Raw genomic sequence first — 18,379 nt, 5'->3', positions numbered from 1 at the left:
ATATTTACTAACTTTCCAGGAAGCTGAAATTTAATCTTTCATTCTTAGTTTCATTTAGCCTTGAACTTTTGACAAATTTAAACCTCATTTCCAATTGAAACTTATACTGTATAGTTTTTCAAATGCTAAGTTTATTCATTATGAAAATAGATTATATATATATCCTCCATTCTAGAAAGAAAGAAATGGGGTAAATGTTCACAGAGAGACTTCATGTTCAGCTTGTTCAACACACACACACACCATTGTAAGGGAGAAATACAAACTGCTGCCTTGCCAACAGGTTTTAGTGACCATTGTCAATTTCTGATTTAATGTTCAATGTGGGAAATATAAACAATGATATTGTGTGGACAGTTTTCTTGATATCACATTGTAGATTAAATGTACAATAGGTTAGTGTCCTTAAAGTACATAAATATAAAAATATTTGAATTAAATTTTCTAAAATTAGCATTTTTATTATTTGCACATTTTAAAGAATTATAAAGTTTGTTGGATAAATAGACATTGACATGATTTCTTTCAAGCATATTAAGACAAGATAAAAAGACCTTAAGAAAACAACTGCGAAATGAAATAATGTTTTTTTTATTGAATAAATTTAAAATTAATTCAGGGAAAAATACAAACTATCAAAGCGAATAATCCAAAGACAAAAAAAAAAAAAAGCCAGCACTCTGAAAGTAATTTCTGCACAAACTTAGTGCAAGACTTTCAGTCATACAGGGAAGCAATAAAATGAAATCATACAAGGTGAGGCGCTGGAGAAATAAAACCAATGGATGACACACAATTATAAAAATAAATATTCAAAGTTCACAAAAGAAGATATGAGGTCCATGGGAGTCACCGAGTGTTGAGCTACTGGGAGTCACCGAGTGTTGAGCTACTGGGAGTCCCTAGTTACAAGAAGAACTGCAATTCTCCTCTTCACAAACTCTTGCTAAAGTCTTGAATCTCCAATGTTATCACTTAGGAAACAAAGCACAACCAAGAGAATCACAAAAAATACATCTTTGAAAAAAAAACACAGAGCTATAAGGATGTAATGATGCAATCTGTAGATGTCAAGAAATACAATTGTAGCATATCAACATACCTATATGCATATTTACACCCCTACACCTCACTTCCCTGTAAAATAAATTAAAAGCCCTTATGATTGGTTAAGCTTTTGAAGCAAATATAAAAAAAGATGAACGGATAGCATAATTTAAACAAAAGGCCATTTGTCTTCTCATCTTTGAAGGCAAGAATTCACAAGACATTTCGAGGACAAAAACAGATCAGAAAAGTGTTGCATAAAACAAACCTACTGCATTCTAGTATTGTTGTGACTGCATTGAGTTGGCTGGTCATGATGGCTGGGTCAAAGCACATGACCCTGTCAGACTGCATACTTTTAATGCATGAGCAGAATTGCATCCTTAGATGGACCTACACTCTGTCCAGACAACCAATAGTACGTAGAATGTTCCAGTTTATCAATACAAGTGATCTAAGTACAAGAAACGGTTTTCATATTTTCTTTTGTGCGCCCCTTCATGGCCATTGCCAATCAACTCTAAGATGACTTTGAACTCTGATTATGTGTGTGCCCCTTCATGGCCATTGCCAATCAACTCTAAGATGACTTTGAACTCTGATTATGTGTGTGCCCCTTCATGGCCATTGCCAATCAACTCTAAGATGACTTTGAACTCTGATTATGTGTGTCAATGGGACAAATCGTAGTGCTCCTCTCAGTCCTCTGTGACATAGTATGTATAAATAGTTACTAAAGATTTAACTGAATAAGTCTAAGAGATTGGCTAAAGTCTACAGCACTGATAGAAGCAGATGTTTTTGAATTCTACAATGTATACAGTATTAAAAGAGTTCTTGCTATGAGCTACAGGTTGGTTTGACAGTCTCTTTTATACAATATCTGTAGTAGAGCTACTTACAACTTATTAATTCAATAGTTCCTAATTAAAATGCACCCCCTCCCCCCCACTCTCATAAACAAAATAGGAGCTGAGTGAATTCAGGGACTACAATCCTTTTCTCCAAGACCAAAATGTTAGATTGCTTAACAACACCCTAGTCCCAATACATGCAACACATTTCTAAATGGGACAGTGTGCCATCTTGAGCCATGTTTCACAGCAATGAAGGAGCTCCTCTTCCTCTTCAGACTTTTCTCAAAACTAAGAATTGTTCTCTGAGAGTGTTTTGAAAGCAATAAGGAAAAAAAAAAGATCACTGCACCTTTTTGTCCCACACAATTCATGAAGTCATTTCATCAACATGTTGTTGTACAAACACTTGGTTATAGAAGCAATAGTAATCACAAGCCTTGCATCCAAGAATAATAAAGATGTACACAATACACAAGAAAGGAAAACACTTGACATTGGAAACATGAAGACAATCATAGAATTAAAAACATATTAAATAGATATACACTATTGTACAAATACAAATTTAGCTATTACTATTTTAAAACATGCACATTATATAATTTATCAAGCATTTACTGCAATATAAGTAAAAAGGGAATTTAATAAATTATGTTCCACAACCTGTAGCCAGATTTTTCAAAAAGAGAAAACCATGTAGAATAAGATTTTGACTTGTGTAATCTGCATACAGATGAGAAGGCACTTCAAAGTGGTCAACAAAGTCTGCACCACAACAACAATAAAAACCTTGACCACAGATAAAATACAACTGGTTTCTTCATAAATAAAGAGTCACTGTATTCAAGAGTTTATATGAATGAGTCATTTGTCAAATCACAAACGTTAACACATTTACACCTGGCATTAGGTCATGAGGTGGGATCAGTCAACTAAAGAACACACTTCCTCCAAGTTGACTAGAAATTGAGGAGTCTACATTTAAACAGAACAAAACAAAGTCATCACTTTACTCTCTCATCTAAACAAGTTCATATGAAGTATTTGAGTTTCTACACTTAAATAAATGGATAAGCATTTTTTGTTGAAAATATAAAGCTTTGTTCTGAAGTTTTATTATTATAAGACTATGCATGTAATACAATTCACTGGTGTAATAAATAAAATAATAGTAGTAATATATAGCATCCTCCTCACTCTTTCCCACACAGCCTTCCCAAAATATGACCCTAGTTTAATAGAAATGTTATGGCCTATATATATCTATATATTAAAGTACTCTATATTTGAACAACATAAGTACTTATTTCTAAAACTCAACACCACCAAGGAACATTCATATATATAATGAAAATGCATGAGAGCCAAGCCATGTGTCTAGGGGAGATAACTTGTCTCTGAGTGGAGGGCAAGACAGGCAACAATGAGAGATATCACGGAACATTGTGTCACAAAGGACTCACTGACATACACAAACACAAGTATTTATAAGCTAGGGAGAGAATGCAATGATATATATAGATGCACAATAGATATAATATCCACAGCTATAGCAACCGCATGGTATAGATATAATGTCAAACAGTTTGAAATTATTGAAGTCATTACGGTAAAAAACAACAGGACATTATGTTGACGAATATTCTTAATATTTCACAATACACACACAATTAAAAAAATATATATGTACCACTTTTAAACTGCACAAAACAAAACAAAAAAAAAACAACAACTCACCTTATAAAAAATTATCCAGCACATTATTTAAAACAATGAAGGAATCCTGTAATCCATACTAAAATATCCTTCAACGGGAAAGAGGATATAAAGATTTTTTTAAGATGGTCTATGAACATGAACATTGAACCAGCATTACAAACTTTTAATTTGGAAGGACATAACCATTGGAACAAAAGTGTCATGTTTTCTCTTGGCAGTACCATGTAAAGATGTAACTGAAACACAATCACACTGACACAGTGTCTTAGAACTTCAAATAAATGTGAGCTACTGACACCAGAGTGTAGCAAGTGTGTGTGTGTGAGGGAAGGCGGAACTCATTCAGTAGAGTTCTGAAAACTTACCAGAAGTTGTTGGGTTGTTGGAATAGAGTTCAAAAGGAAAAAATGCAAAAAAGAACTTCAAAATACTAAAGGGTAATTGGACAGCTTTCACAAAGGCCACAGGAGACACATTCGAGACTAAAAGAAAATCCACTGCCAAGGACAGACATAGATAGCGAAAAGAGAAACTAAATTGACCACTGGTGGACAACGGTTATATCTGTGTTGGAAGTGGCAAAATATAAAGGTTACACTTGAAATACTGCACTTCTCATTAATCTGTGGCCTGAAATAAAAGCTCCTTGTGATCTATAGTTTAAATACCTTTATAATAGCGTGTTGATTCTTTGCTGTGTTGAGGCTGAGTTATTCAGATTTTCAGGTTATTAAGTGCTAAGTTTTTTGGGACTCTTTGTATTGAGTAAGACACTGTAATTATGAACAAAGAAAGACAACTGGGGAATAATTATCCCTGTCATAAAGAATTAGCAGGCACCATTTGTTTCAATGTACTATTTAAAAAAGAAAGAAAAGTAATAGTTTAAACATTTGTCCATTAATAAAAAATTCTTTGTTTTTTTTCCTCCCCTTTTTACCTACCATCGCTGCCCCTCACCTCCACCAAAGAATAAAGTAAAAAGCATAAACTATACACTATCAATCTGAAGGAGATTTGAACAAAAAAATGCTAATACAGTAGCTGTGAACAAAAAGTTCCAGACAAAATGCAAAAAGAGGTAACTCCCACAAGTCATATGATATCAGAGGGCACTTGAACAAAATAAGGTTTGACATTTCCTGATAATGGTTAGAAACATAGAACACAACCATCACAAGGGGAGGCAAACATAAACAAGTTCTGAGGCAGTCCCTAAAGTGTACGACTCTAGCCTCTTGTTAAGAGCAACAGGCTGAATGACTGAAGATCACGTCAAGGCAGTTAATCCTGAAGCATAGGACTTCTCATCTTCCTTCATACAAAAAAGTGTTTGCCTAATTATTTTCAGACTCATCTTTAACAAAGATGTTTGGCTGGTCTGGATCCATCCAGGACAACCCCAGATCAGATGGATTGGCTGACCCACTTTCATTGGATTGGTGCTAAAAAAACAAACAAAATGAAATATTTTTCAATAGAAAATAAATTCAAACAAAACAAGAAATATCAAATAGTTTATAACCTATCTTAAGATGACATTATTTATGTGATGAAACATGAAAATAGATTATGCAACATTAACCATTAATTCAGATGTGTTGTATGCTTTAAAAAAACTTTCCCCATTCAGATATTATATATCAGTACATATGAATATATCCATCTTGATTTGAAGATGTATACTCTCTTCTAGGGAACTAGAAGTTGACACTTGGCATTTAGGCGTCTTTTTTCCACAACATTTACTTGAAAAATCTAGTATTCTTAAAAACTATGATAATACAGCGGGTACTTTCTTCAATTAAAACAGTACCAAAAATTGGTTTACAAAATATATTTTCTAACCTATATTTTTACCCCCCTCTCACTTCAACCAATAGATCTGATACTAAATCATTATGAACCAAGTGTAACATTTCTTAAGTTTGTAACCTCTTATTGTATGGATGTGGGAACAGACACCAGCAAAGGCATTAGTCAGAATGTGAACATCTCGGTCTTGTCTTTATCAGCTATTCCCAGCACCATCAATGAGTAATACAATAAATTAAACTATTCAAAAGAGAAATTTGATCATCTGTCACTGACTAATATCATCTTGAGACATGTTGATAACATACAGTCATAGCTAACAAGGAGTGTTATGTAGATGTCAAAAAGTAGGATATAAATCAGTGATTAGAAATGTTCTTTCCCACTCACATGAAGACTTTTGAAAAGACAAAGTCCACAACCAATCTTATGAGTAATTCACTTATTCTCACAATTATAGCCAGAAATTATATGGCATATTTCTGTAGCCCAAGATCTAATCATATATATATATATATAATTCCAATGAAAGAATAATAATAAGTTATTTGGCTAATGAAATTATTTCTAAAAAAATGATAAAATGATTTGCAACAAAATTTTAACTTATTAATTATTGTAAAGTTAAATTGCACAAAAACAGCTTCCATTTAGAATGATGTGTAGAGTTTCAGGAAGGGTAAAAGTCCTAAACTAAAATATATGTAAGTTTAAGAAAATGAAAAGAAAACAAGCCACCAATACATCAAAATTGTTAGGAAGCAAAAGATTCACACTTCAAAGCGGTGTATCAGGTAGAGAGCAAAAAAAACAAAAGACCCAACAAACAAGTCTTCCAAGTGCAGATAACCATGCCAATAATATGTGGTCTGTACCTAGATAGTCCCAGACAATGTTTAATACTTGTTAGTGGATGAAGTGTAATATAGCTAGTTTCCATTGACATCTTAGAAAGGGTTCTTACTCAATTTGTAAACTAAAGTTGAAAGCCCAGAAATATTTTATATATTCTGTGTAATCACATTAACTACTAGAGTTTTCAATTTACATTAGCCCACCAGTTTCATAATACAAAAAGGAAATTGCAAAATTTTCCACATGAATGTAAAGAGTTTTACTGGTAGCAGACGCTTTTAAAATTTGAACTTTTACAAAACAAATACAAAGCTTAGAAGAAGAAAATCAAAAATTTAATTATACAAACTCTGCATATTTCTAGAGGTGAAATTAATCCACTCCCGACTTAATTCAATTGTATATGCTTTTTTCCAAACATGGAATGAAACCTTAATTAAAGACTAGAGTAAGAACCCTTGCAAGCACGATGCAGACATGTGTCAGGTAAAGCTGCTACTAAACTGTCTCAGAGGTTTGGATGTGCTGGGAGGATTTATATAGTGAAGCTAAGAAGATGGATTCTATATTTATTTTCTTGAGAGGGTCTATTAAGCCAGACACTATGTACTTACCCTAAAACCTTGAAAACATTTCTAACGTTAAAAATTGAAACATTTATAAAACCTTCAAGCCATCATTAAATTATCTATTATGTGTGTAGATTACACTAAAATTAGTGAATTAAAAACAGAAAAAAAAAAAAATATTACAAGGGAAATAAGTAGATAATACATTTCAAACATTGATTATGCCCCCTGTGGATCAACTGGTTGGTTAATTTCAAAAGAAAAAATCAAACTGGTATAACAATTCTGTGCTTGTACTTATTATAGAAAACTTGCACTTAAAGAACGCAACTCCTTGTTAGTTTTTTGAATTTTTTGTTAACAAATGGCTACCATGTGCTGTTCACATATGTTCAACTTCAAAGTAATGGGGAATGTTCAAGCAATGCCAACATAATCTAAGGAATGAGGAAGTCTGAGGGTAATTTCTAGAGTAAATGTGTTCTTCCATTAAACTATTGCTTGCTTTCTGAACAAGCAATTTTTTCACTTCCTTCACAAATACAGATGTCAAATCTAAGTCAACATCTGATGGCAAGTAGAATGAATAAGGCAGGGCTCACACATGACAGTATTGAGTGCACACCACACAATTAGGAAGCTAATCACCAGAAAAGACCAAACAGAGTTCTGGGATATATTACAACCACATGCAGACGAAAGAGAATACAAACACAACACTTGGTATGGGATTGTGCAATGAGATGAACAGAAATTCAATTCTTATTGAAATGCAATAAAACAACAACAAATAGACACAAAGAAACAAATAATTCAAGAACAGGGAAAACTTTCTGAACAGTCCAATCATTTACCTGGGATAAGTGCATCATTTGTTTCTTGGTATCTGGATGAATGGCTTCATTCCAAGGACTGAACCTGTAATGTCATAGGCAATTGTAGTACTTAGTTGGAAGTTAAATGACATAGGCAATAGTAGTTTAAGTTGAAGTTTATAGGTTATGAAAACAAATTGAAGTATTGGACAACTATTTTCAATGACTAAATGAATGTAGGGAGGTGCAGTGGCTGAGCGGTAAAGCGCTTGGCTTCCGAACCGAGGTCCCAGCTTCGAATCCCGGTGAAGACTGGGATTTTAATTTCGGGATCTTTGGGCACCTTTGTGTCCACCCAGCTCTAGTGGGTACCTGACATTAGTTGGGGAAAGTAAAGGCGGCTGGTCATTGTGCTGTCCACATGACACACTCGTTTACCATGGGCCACAGAAACAGATGACCTTTACATCATCTGCCCTATAGATCGCAATGATGTCTGAAAGGAGAACTTTACTAACTTTTCAAAGTTGAAATGAATATAGTATCATTATAATAAGATACAAAGCAGAAGGAAGATTCCTCTCTCTGCATGTCAAAATATGAATACAAATTAGTTGACATTTCATTGCTCATTTATCTGTCAACTACTTTTAGTAGAGATTTTGTTGCTAGACTATGTGTATTACACTATCAAAAGTAAATCATTTGAAAGTTTTTCTCAATAAACTCAACAATGTCAAATACCCTAAATTGAACTTCAAACTTACCAACTAAATAAAACTTACAAACAGAAGAGCTTTACAAATATTGATTCTGCTGTTGTAACATGATTAGGAATTTAAAACAAAGTTATTTGTTTCATCTTTAAGGGTAGACTTTTGACTTAGAGACTGACGCGATTATTAAAGGCAAGACTAGGATTTATAGGGTAGCAAAAGTAATTACACACAAAATACTTTTAGTAGCTTAAAAGAGAGGTCAGCTTTAATTTCTGAAGTAGATATTTAGATAATGCGACATTCGAAGGTTCAATTCATTATGTATTAAACTTCTTGTTTGATATCGTTCATCAGTGTCAAGTACCTTTATAGTGTTGACCTTTTGTCTGTGTTATTTTGTTATTGAATGTTACCTCTGTTTAGACTTATCTGCACAAGACACAGCACTGAGGTGCCTAACACTGCAGTACAAACATTATCATGTATTTTTTTCAAAGCATAGATCAGTGATGCCCAACCTAATTTGACCCGCGGGCCATTCTAGTTTCCAACACTCAGCTCGCGGGCCACATGAACGAAAAGTTATAAAATGAAATGAAATTGTTCTGAAACTATTTTGGTAGAAACCTTTGCATTTGATACTTAATTAATAGGTTATTTGACAATTATATATATTATTTACGCGTCGGACAATAACTTCATTTCTCTACTTAAATGTGAGCAACACCAACCCATTTTGTGGTCTCATTTGGATAAATATTTCCATGGATCTTCCAATATCTAGGCATAGTTTAACAATCTTTTATTCGCGACACAAACCAAGAATCCCGCCATATTTATTTTATAATGCCGTTTTTATGTTGTTGTTTTATTTAACAGCCACACTTTCTTTATAAAATAAATTTGTCGTCTTATTGTCATGTTCAACAACAACAAAAAAAGTAAAGATCTGCTAACTTTTCCTGGTAGATTCTACGTTCAGAATCCTATTTCACAAACACACAAATGTTAAAGATCATGACACCAATCCATCAGAGAAAAAGTGAGGGCCCAAACGTAGGTAACGAATCATTTTTCAACATTTTTTGTGTTTGTTTGGAAGGTAGATTTCTACACATAGTGCCGACGTTTCGGCGGGCCGGATGGAACCATGTCGCGGGCCGAATCTGGCCCGCGGGCCGTAGTTTGGGCATCACTGGCATAGATTATCAACATGTCCTTATTTCTTGTACACCAGATACACCAAAGAGCATTACTATTTATAGGCTTTCCACCATGTATGAAAATCTGCAACTGGAATGTAGCAAGAAAGGCGGTGGAATACACATCTAAGACCGAAAGGAAATCGATTGCGGAAGATAGACATGGATCGGGGGAAAAAGTTCCTAAATTAATCTCTGGCAGATAAAGTTATGTCTGCAATGAATGTGGCACATGATATGTGGAGTTATCCTGAAGCATAGACAGTGTCAAAAAAGTAGAAAAGGGAAAATGAGACTAGATTGAATAAATTCAGGGATTGTTTGATAATATTGATGAGTTTAGTTTGGAGATACAAGCGTTCATGATACACATTTAGATCAACTAGTTAAAGTGCTCTAATTAAAGACCTGCCTACCTAAAAAAAAGTCAAATAGTGTAACACTGATGGTCAAAATGTGTATTTTGGCACCAGAATGTGTAACTATTTTGCGCAATCAACTATTTTGTCAAATATAATATATATATATATATTCAGTGCTTTTTTTTTGTAAAAAAATAGGTGCTCTTACTCAGTGATTAGGTGCCGGTACTCAGTGATGAATAGTCTAACTTTTAACTACTAATAGATTAATAATAAATGCTAAAATACCAGAAAAGTATTAATTTTTTCCCCACATTGAAAGATGTGTAGCGAACCAGGCCCTTGCGGGATTCCCTTGGTGAGCTTTTTTTTTTTAATCTGACTCAGGGTAGGGATGGAACAAATAGCCCGCACCCCAGTCCAAAAAGTCTGCCAGGCCATTCCACAAAGGGGGCCGTCATCAGTGACTGAATAGCTAGAGTAGTGGTAACAGTATAGGAATATGAGACAAGCTTCCCATGGTTAGCAGTGCTCTTGGTCACTTATATCGTAAGGATTAAATAGTACCTCAGGCGGTGCAATGTATACGTGGTACAGTCTACTCCTGCCCAGTAATTATAGCTGTTACTACTGGGAGTCCTCAGACAGGACAGGGGTGGGGAACCCCATATCCAGACCTGGTTGTTGGTTAAAAGCCTTTCTAACAATCAACGGGATAACGGCGCCCTTGTAGGCGCTGACTCCCTACTGGACTTCATTGAAGGTGTAATAGCTAGATCTAACTGAAAGGTACCAACCGATACCAACCCGCCACTCCACCACTCACACGTTCTTCATTTCTAGACTAAATCTATTTGCTATCAAGAACCAATCAATGTATAGATCTGGGTGTAATGTGTTCACCCCACCTTTTCTGTTTTTTTTTTCCTCATAGGATGGCTTAGCTGACCTCTGTGTCATAAGACTCATAAGCTAGTCTAGAGAGAAAAAAAAGGATACACAATGCATAATGTGACGGGTTAAATTTGTATTTGCATACTGGTGGTCATTTTGGGAGATTTTGCATAACGAATACGCATTGTGAGTAACGGTAGACTGGTCTGTAATTAGTATTTCAAAGCCTGTGTTCTGAACTTCATTTTTTCAAGGACTTACACTAAAGTAGGAACAATAAGTTACTAGGCCCAGAATTGTTGCATCAGGAAAATTTCCAATCAGTATGACAGTGACATGGGTACTAAAAAAAACAGCACATCATTAATTCTTGTAGAGACATTGGTAAAAAACCCAGATTATTCAGCTTTGCAGTGACAATGCTCAATAAAAACAGATAAACGTTGTAGTGTCACTAGTTTCCTGGGTATTAGAATTTTAGAACAAGCCCTTGATTTCTGTATGTCATTGTTCACCATCTCAGGATAGCTAAGTGTGAAACTTTAGCAGCATAAAATTAAATGTTAGACTAAAAGGTGTTCCAGGGTCAGACCAGATCTAATTATTTCAATTTGCAAATCCAAAATAAGTATACTTTGAACTATGGATAATGCGAAGTAATTAATTTGTTTAAAACAAAAGCACATACACCCAAAATCTCTTTTTTTTCCAAACTGTCTGTACATAGATAAGTCAATTTCAATCAATTTTAATATCAAAACAAATGTCACCTGAGTGCGTAAGGGTCATCTAAAACTGGAGGTTGATACAATCTGTCTTTGGATAACTTTAAGGATTCTGACAATTTTTGTTCAAAAAGTTCTCTATCTTGCTGATAGCTTAAAAAAAAAGAAGAAAAAATTGAATGTGTTCACTAATTGTGTAGTTCACTGGATCTCATGCACCTGTTCAAACAACAACTTTCAAGTAAGAAGTTATACACTAGCAGCAGACAAAATGAGATCTCTCTGGAATTAAAACAGATTGTTTGGAAAACACTCTTCAGGCATAATAGAGCACTTGCATTTAAGTATCTTCAAATTTGGTGAAAAATATTTTATTTTACAAACTTACAGAAGTGCTGCCTCTGGGTTGGACGGTGATTTGGTTTCCACTTTACTAAACACTCTTCTGGCATAAAATATCACTTGCCATAAATGATTAACATTTCTCCTAAACAAAGAAAATCAAATTATTTTAGCATATTGATAGAAAATATATATTAAACAAGCAATAGAAAAAAAAAAAACTTTAAATAAAAAAACAACAACAAAGCTTATACAAGGGAAGGAACCCCTAAGTACTGCCATTTATCTGAAAATTACGGGCTTTATCTCCCTTTCTGCTATATAAAGCAAAATTAATTAATAAGTACTAAATTGGTTAATCTTTGGATTGATTTCTGTATCAATTATAAATAATTATGCCAAATTTTAATTTCAACCAAGAATGGGAATCGGGAGAAAAACATGTTAAAATGTAAATAAGGGGACTCAATCCATATTTATATCCCCATCTCATTAGGTAATATTTATTCCCTTTAATTTGAAATAAAACAAATAATTAATCATCAACAATTAATCAACTAATAGTTTAATTTTTTTAATTAGTTCATGTCTTATCAGGTTTTTAATGAATAATTGTGCAAAGTTTTAACTTGGTCTGAAAATGGAAAATGAAAAAAAAAAAAACATGTTCAAAACGTTTGACCAGACAAACAGACAGACGGACGTCAGACAGAGTTAGTTGATATAAGCTTTGTAAAAATATATCTGGTTTATAAATAAAATAAATAATAAAAAGAATGTAGTTCTGTTGAATCTGTTAAACAACAATCTCATCTTTTAGATAACAAACATTAGTTCAAAATCTATTCATGTATGTTGATCAGTGACTTCAACTCTGCCAAGTTATTGGTTTTCCTGGGTGATTCAGGCAACCTATTCCATTGTCTAATGGCACTAGGGGAAAAGGAGCACTTGTATGAATTTTTGCTAGCATATGGAATAATCTAAACACAATCCACTACACCTGGTGTAGATTTAGTGGACATACATAGCAGTAAGGGGTTGAAAAAAAAAGGTTGATACTTAAAAATAAAGTCGAGATCTTGGTGTTTGAATTGGAGATTAAAAGTTTTACTTTAAAATGAAAACTTGACTCTGACAGGTAATGTTTGACTCTGAGAAGGTAATGTTTGACTCTGAGAAGGTAATGTTAATAGTGACACATGCAGCCAGACAGAAATACTTATATATATATATATATATGAGAAAAAACAACTATGAGGAAATAAAAAAAAATACTCACCTCCACCTAGGAAATTCCCTCTTCACATCCAGCTCACCAGTTTCTGGATTTACTAAAGGATGAAAGACAGGAAATTCAAAGACAAATTTCTGCAGAGAGAAAAGTATTTCTTGATATTTTTTTTAATACACTACATTGACATAAAGTTTTGACTATCTCAATAAATAACAACAGTTAAAACCAATGAATCTACAAGAAAAACAACAAGAACAAAAGTTGTGGATTACAGGACAATCCCCATCTGGATAGTTGTCTGGAATGCTTAGAGAAAATCTCAGTGCTCCTCCTTGGTACAGCCCTTGTCTGATAAAGATAAGACCACTCCAAACTGAGAAAAGAGAAATAAGTGCTAGTCATTCACTGGATGAATGGGGAGATGGTGCTGGATGTTCTATGAGTCTAATGGCCTAGCAATGCAAGCTTGCACAATGACTACATTTTATCTAGGTAACGAATCAGAGGCTTTAGTGTAGTGCAAAGGGTTTTTGTTCTGATCATGTGTTTTACAAAGTTGGTGCATAGTGTCCCATGCTGAGTGGATCTAGAAAACTATTTGTTTAACATTCTCATGAATTAAAGAAGTAAATCAGTCATCTTCAACGTTTTTTTGACCCCCTGCCTCCTTTTCGTGTAATTTCTCTGTAAAAAAATTGCACCAGCGCACCACCCCTGGACAATTACTATTATAGAGACAAGAGAGGGCAAATACCATTGATGTATTGACTACCATTTACACACTCGCAGCTCTCATTGATTTCTTTCCAAGCTATTGTCTATTTTGTTTGGAACCTCCCCTATTTATTGATGTAGCACTTCCATTTAAATGGCCACTTCTTAAACAATTCCCTCTAACATATTTTAAAGCTTGTCAATTCTAGTATCTGTTTTGTTGAATGAAATGGCCTGCTCTCTCTCTACTCCTTCTCTAAGCCTTGTGCATAGTAAAGCTATCCTACTTAGACTTTTAAATTGGAACAGTTTGCTATTTCTCTCTTTCTCTCCATATTTCTCTCCTCTCTCTAGACCTCCATCCCTTTTGTGCCTAGCATCCCCTCTAACCAAATAATTGTTTCGAATAATTACACACTTTTAAGGTATAACAAAAAACAAGGTTTAACTGTCTTTCCTTTGTTAAATATAAATTATGCCAATATCCAGATACCAAAGTAATTAGTCAATAATTTTGACTGGTTGGGGGGGGAGTAGGCTTACAACTCATTCTAACACATTTCTGCCAGAGCAGAGAAGAGAATTTATTTTGTTTGTTTTACATGCTTCGGATGTTCCTTTAGAAATGAAGATTATTTCATCCAAGCCCAAACCTCCCGCAGGGGGGCAGAGGATGGTTGTGGGTGTCATGTGCATATTGATTTGGTTCTATGTTCTTTCTCTTTTGTGCACCGTAATATTTTATGCGTTGTTTTTAAAGATGCACTGTGTACACATCATTACTTCTTTTGGTCTGAGTGGCTACTTCTTGCTGGCACTTCTTTTTGTTGTTTTCCAGTAGTGGGGAAGTTAAGTTTTAGGATACTTTCTTCTTGATTTCATTGCTGCCCGGCTCCTCTACCACCAAAGCGAAAGCCACCTTACATGCAATATATGTGGACGGGAAAGTCTCTCCAAAATAGGGCTCCACAGCCATAAGAAAAAGTGTTTGAGATGAACCATAGTTGTTTTACAACTGAAGGAGGCCAAAAATAATTACATAGTTTCAAATCATTGTCATTATAATCAGGTTTAGTGGCGATCACAAGGAATTCCTATTTTTCTTGTGTAGGGACTCAGGCTTGGGACTCTGTGGAAGTCAACTTGATCTGAGTGTAATCTGATGAATTTGTATGGGCCTTATTGGGTTATTGTGCATAAACTGTATTTGATTGTGGGCAGCGTGAGCCCTGAGTGCATCATTTGCATTGTGACTAAGATGTGCTTTCATGCTACTTATGTTATATCTCTTGTACAAAAATCAGACTCACTGAAAATATTACTTAATGTGTTCTATTAACTACTCTATGTCTACTAGTCATGTATAACTATCATTAATGTCATAATATATCATATCATTCAATCTTTGTTACATAATCAATCATTAACTATTATACATTAACCTATTAACATTACTTATTCAATGGTTTAGTTAACTAATGCACTAAGTGATAGACTGTCAGGGGGGGGGGCTGGCCTGGACAGATGAGCCAAGGCAAAATACAACCGTGACAGTTGGCAGGATTTGAACCCTGGACCATTGAGATTTCATGTCATGAGATCATATCAAGTAGAAATCAAGTCCTAAGATCATGTCACTTACTTAAAGGTGTTTTTGCACAAGGCATGACATAAACTCCTGGAATTTTTTGTTGCTGTAAAAGGTGGCTGTTACAGAAAAAAGACATTATTAAAATAACTTTCATGGCTAGATTCATTATATATATTTTTTTTTTTACACCATCAGACAATTAATAGTAAACAAGTGACAAAAATTATAGAGAAAAAGTTTACAAACAGATTGTATTGAATATTTTTATTGTAAGCATGTATGGAACTAAATGTAGAAGCAGAGTGTGCCAAGAAACTTAACGTTTTGAGAACATGATTAGACCTGTGATTCATAACTATGTATGTAATGCTATAAGGAGTTGTAGTATTCTAACAGAAAAGATTAAAATTGTTTATAGTAACTGTTGATTTACAAGATGTATGGACTTGTAAAGCCTGTAATTCAGGAACTTTGTCTTTAACCAACACAAAATAGAAGGAAACAACAACAGCACATTTTAAGCATACAATATATTATTTAAAAAAATACAACTTACTATTCGGCCATCAGAGAATATTCTTGAAAAAAAGGACCATAACCATTGCTACCTCTGTTCGTCAGAGCTTGACCAACTCTGCTACCGTTCTGAGATCTTGAACTGTAAGGCGTTGAATTTGGAATGCTTGGAAGCTGGCGACCATCATTACTGGGTCGAAGAGGCTGCGACAGACTAGAATTGTCAGAGCTCTGTAACATTAATTGAAATCATCAAAAATAATCATTGTAACTTTATTTTACAAATATACCAATACACAGGTTTGCAATAAACATGAAGAGAATGTAACAACATGTCAAACTTTAAATTGATCAACTCTAGTAAAGTAGGTATGGTTGTGCATTTATAATAGTACACTGTCTAGCAATTTATTTGGTTAATGGAGCTTCTAAAAATACTTTTGGCCAAGCCCTATTAGGTGTTGCTAAAATTTTTATTAAAGGTGTTATCCTCAATTCAGCCTAATGGGCCAAACACATCGACTTAGATTTACGATCTAAAGCCAAATTTAGTTTACTATTTGAAGCTAAAACTTAACTATATGTAACTAAAATGTAACTAAAACTGAATCACATTGTCAAGAGTAAAATCATTTCTAGGCAATAGAAAAAAAAAAATATTTTTAGATGGTTTTAAAAATACTGCAGAACTTGCAAGTATGACAGTCTTAAATTTGAGCAAAACTACCACTGCTTCTACCATAATATCTGTGGTTTCTGACAGAAGTGCTGTTGATGAACACTGGGATGCAGTAACATAACTTTACTTGTGCTTCTATATGATCAGATGCAGTAACATAACTTTACCTGTGCTTCTATATGATCAGATGCAGTAACATAACTTTACCTGTGCTTCTATATGATCAGATGCAGTAACATAACTTTACCTGTGCTTCTATATGATCAGATGCAGTAACATAACTTTACCTGTGCTTCTATATGATCAGATGCAGTAACATAACTTTACCTGTGCTTCTATATGATCAGATGCAGTAACATAACTTTACCTGTGCTTCTATATGATCAGATGCAGTAACATAACTTTACCTGTGCTTCTATATGATCAGATGCAGTAACATAGCTTTACCTGTGCTACATGATCAGATGCAGTGGACATTATTGTTTTGGAGACTACTAAACAATATTCTCAAGTGAGCAGCAAAGTTGACAAGATGTTCACAATACATATAAAACAAACTTGTGTTTACGTTCTCAAATAATGGAAGGAAAATCTTCATATTCTCTGAAAACATCAAAATGGACAACATTTCATGTAAAATCTCTAATACTCATAAATAGATTTAATTAATTTACAGTGTTCCCTTGACTTTCAAGGGGAATACATTTCAAGACTGTCAGTGAAATTCAAATTTACCTGAAGTGGAGACACAGTATTTTATTTCATATATCCATACACTATTTTTGGATATATAAATAGTATCGCAGCACATCTACTGACACTTTAAACCCCCAAATAACAATTTTCCATTCCCCTATACCAGCTGTTTCTTTAAAAACACTCCTTAAAAGTTCCATCATTTTTTAAAGAGACAGACAATACTGTATGTCACATTACAGTTGGTAGATAGATACAGTAGATCAAGTGTCAAGTCAAGTGATAAGCCTAATCTAAGGCTTTATTAGTTTATTATACTCTTTATAGATCTAGATTTAATTATTTAATTAATATTAATTATTATTAATTTGTCTTAAAAATAAAATAAAAACTTTAACTTTATTTATTAAATTAATTACTAATTTAGTTTATTGAAAATTATTGATCTAGAGTAATCTAGACCTAGCTAGATTGATCTAAATTGAGGGAAATGATTTCCCTTATAATTTTTTAGTACCTCTTCTAGATAAAGAAATGATAAGTTGCACTTAGATCTAGATCTAGACTAGATCAGAACAAATGTAAATGTTATTGTTTCTACTTTGCTGCCATTTCTTATACATTTTCTTTTCCGGAAACACAAAAGCAATCTTCAATGCCCCGAGGCATATAAAGTGAATAAAGGGCAATAACTCACGTATTCGGTAACAGATTCAATTTATCCCCCTCATTACAGATAGCTAAAAAATCTGTGGCTTCATGAAGCTATTTTCTTGGAATAATTGAAATCTCCTAAAACAGCTACACACAGTGACACTCAGCAAGCCGATTCTTAAAACAACAACACACACAATTTAAATAACTTCCCAAAACAACACACACAGTGAAACTTAACTTCCTAAAGTGTATCTTCTTTTTTCTGCAGTTTATCTGATGATTTGCAAGTGTCCCACTTCCGTGTGTAAGCCAAAAGAAGGGAGCGTGTTATGTCATAGATTCAGTGGCGTAGCTAGGAATTTACCATT

General features: G+C 33.9%; 1 protein-coding gene across 2 annotated transcripts; it reads right to left on the bottom strand.

The window, feature by feature from the left end:
• Nucleotides 1–572: 572 nt before the first annotated feature.
• On the bottom strand, nucleotides 573–18,027 carry LOC106063016 (AKT-interacting protein-like). 2 transcript variants are annotated; one of them, XM_056035241.1, is made up of 11 exons: nucleotides 17,872–18,027; nucleotides 17,106–17,261; nucleotides 16,020–16,210; nucleotides 15,515–15,579; nucleotides 13,431–13,531; nucleotides 13,204–13,292; nucleotides 11,968–12,066; nucleotides 11,625–11,732; nucleotides 7,717–7,780; nucleotides 6,908–6,928; nucleotides 573–5,068 (listed from the first exon to the last, which is right to left on the bottom strand). In XM_056035241.1, exons 2-11 carry the CDS (start codon nucleotides 17,133–17,135, stop codon nucleotides 4,961–4,963), a joined length of 876 nt encoding a protein of 291 aa, XP_055891216.1. In that variant the 5' UTR covers nucleotides 17,136–17,261; nucleotides 17,872–18,027; the 3' UTR covers nucleotides 573–4,960. The 2 variants fall into 2 exon arrangements, with proteins under 2 accessions (XP_055891216.1, XP_055891217.1); XM_056035242.1 differs by lacking the exon at nucleotides 6,908–6,928.
• Between the last annotated feature and the right edge of the window lie 352 nt (nucleotides 18,028–18,379).

Source organism: Biomphalaria glabrata, chromosome 7 (assembly GCF_947242115.1).
Source record: "Biomphalaria glabrata chromosome 7, xgBioGlab47.1, whole genome shotgun sequence".
Taxonomy (NCBI): domain Eukaryota; kingdom Metazoa; phylum Mollusca; class Gastropoda; family Planorbidae; genus Biomphalaria; species Biomphalaria glabrata.
Note: the sequence above shows the minus strand (reverse complement) of the source record. Positions and strands in the feature narration are given on the sequence as shown.

What these genes read in the sequence shown, in the direction of transcription:
- LOC106063016 (XM_056035241.1), bottom strand. Translation starts at nt 17,135, where the DNA reads ATGTCCACTGCATCTGATCATGTAGCACAG. An exon ending in AACCCAGAGGCAGCACTTCT is followed by an intron (nt 11,733 to 11,967) that starts GTAAGTTTGTAA and finishes TTTTTTTTTAAG; the next exon opens with CTATCAGCAAGATAGAGAAC. An exon ending in AATGTTTTCAAGGTTTTAGG is followed by an intron (nt 5,069 to 6,907) that starts GTAAGTACATAG and finishes TTGTTTTTTTAG; the next exon opens with CACCAATCCAATGAAAGTGG.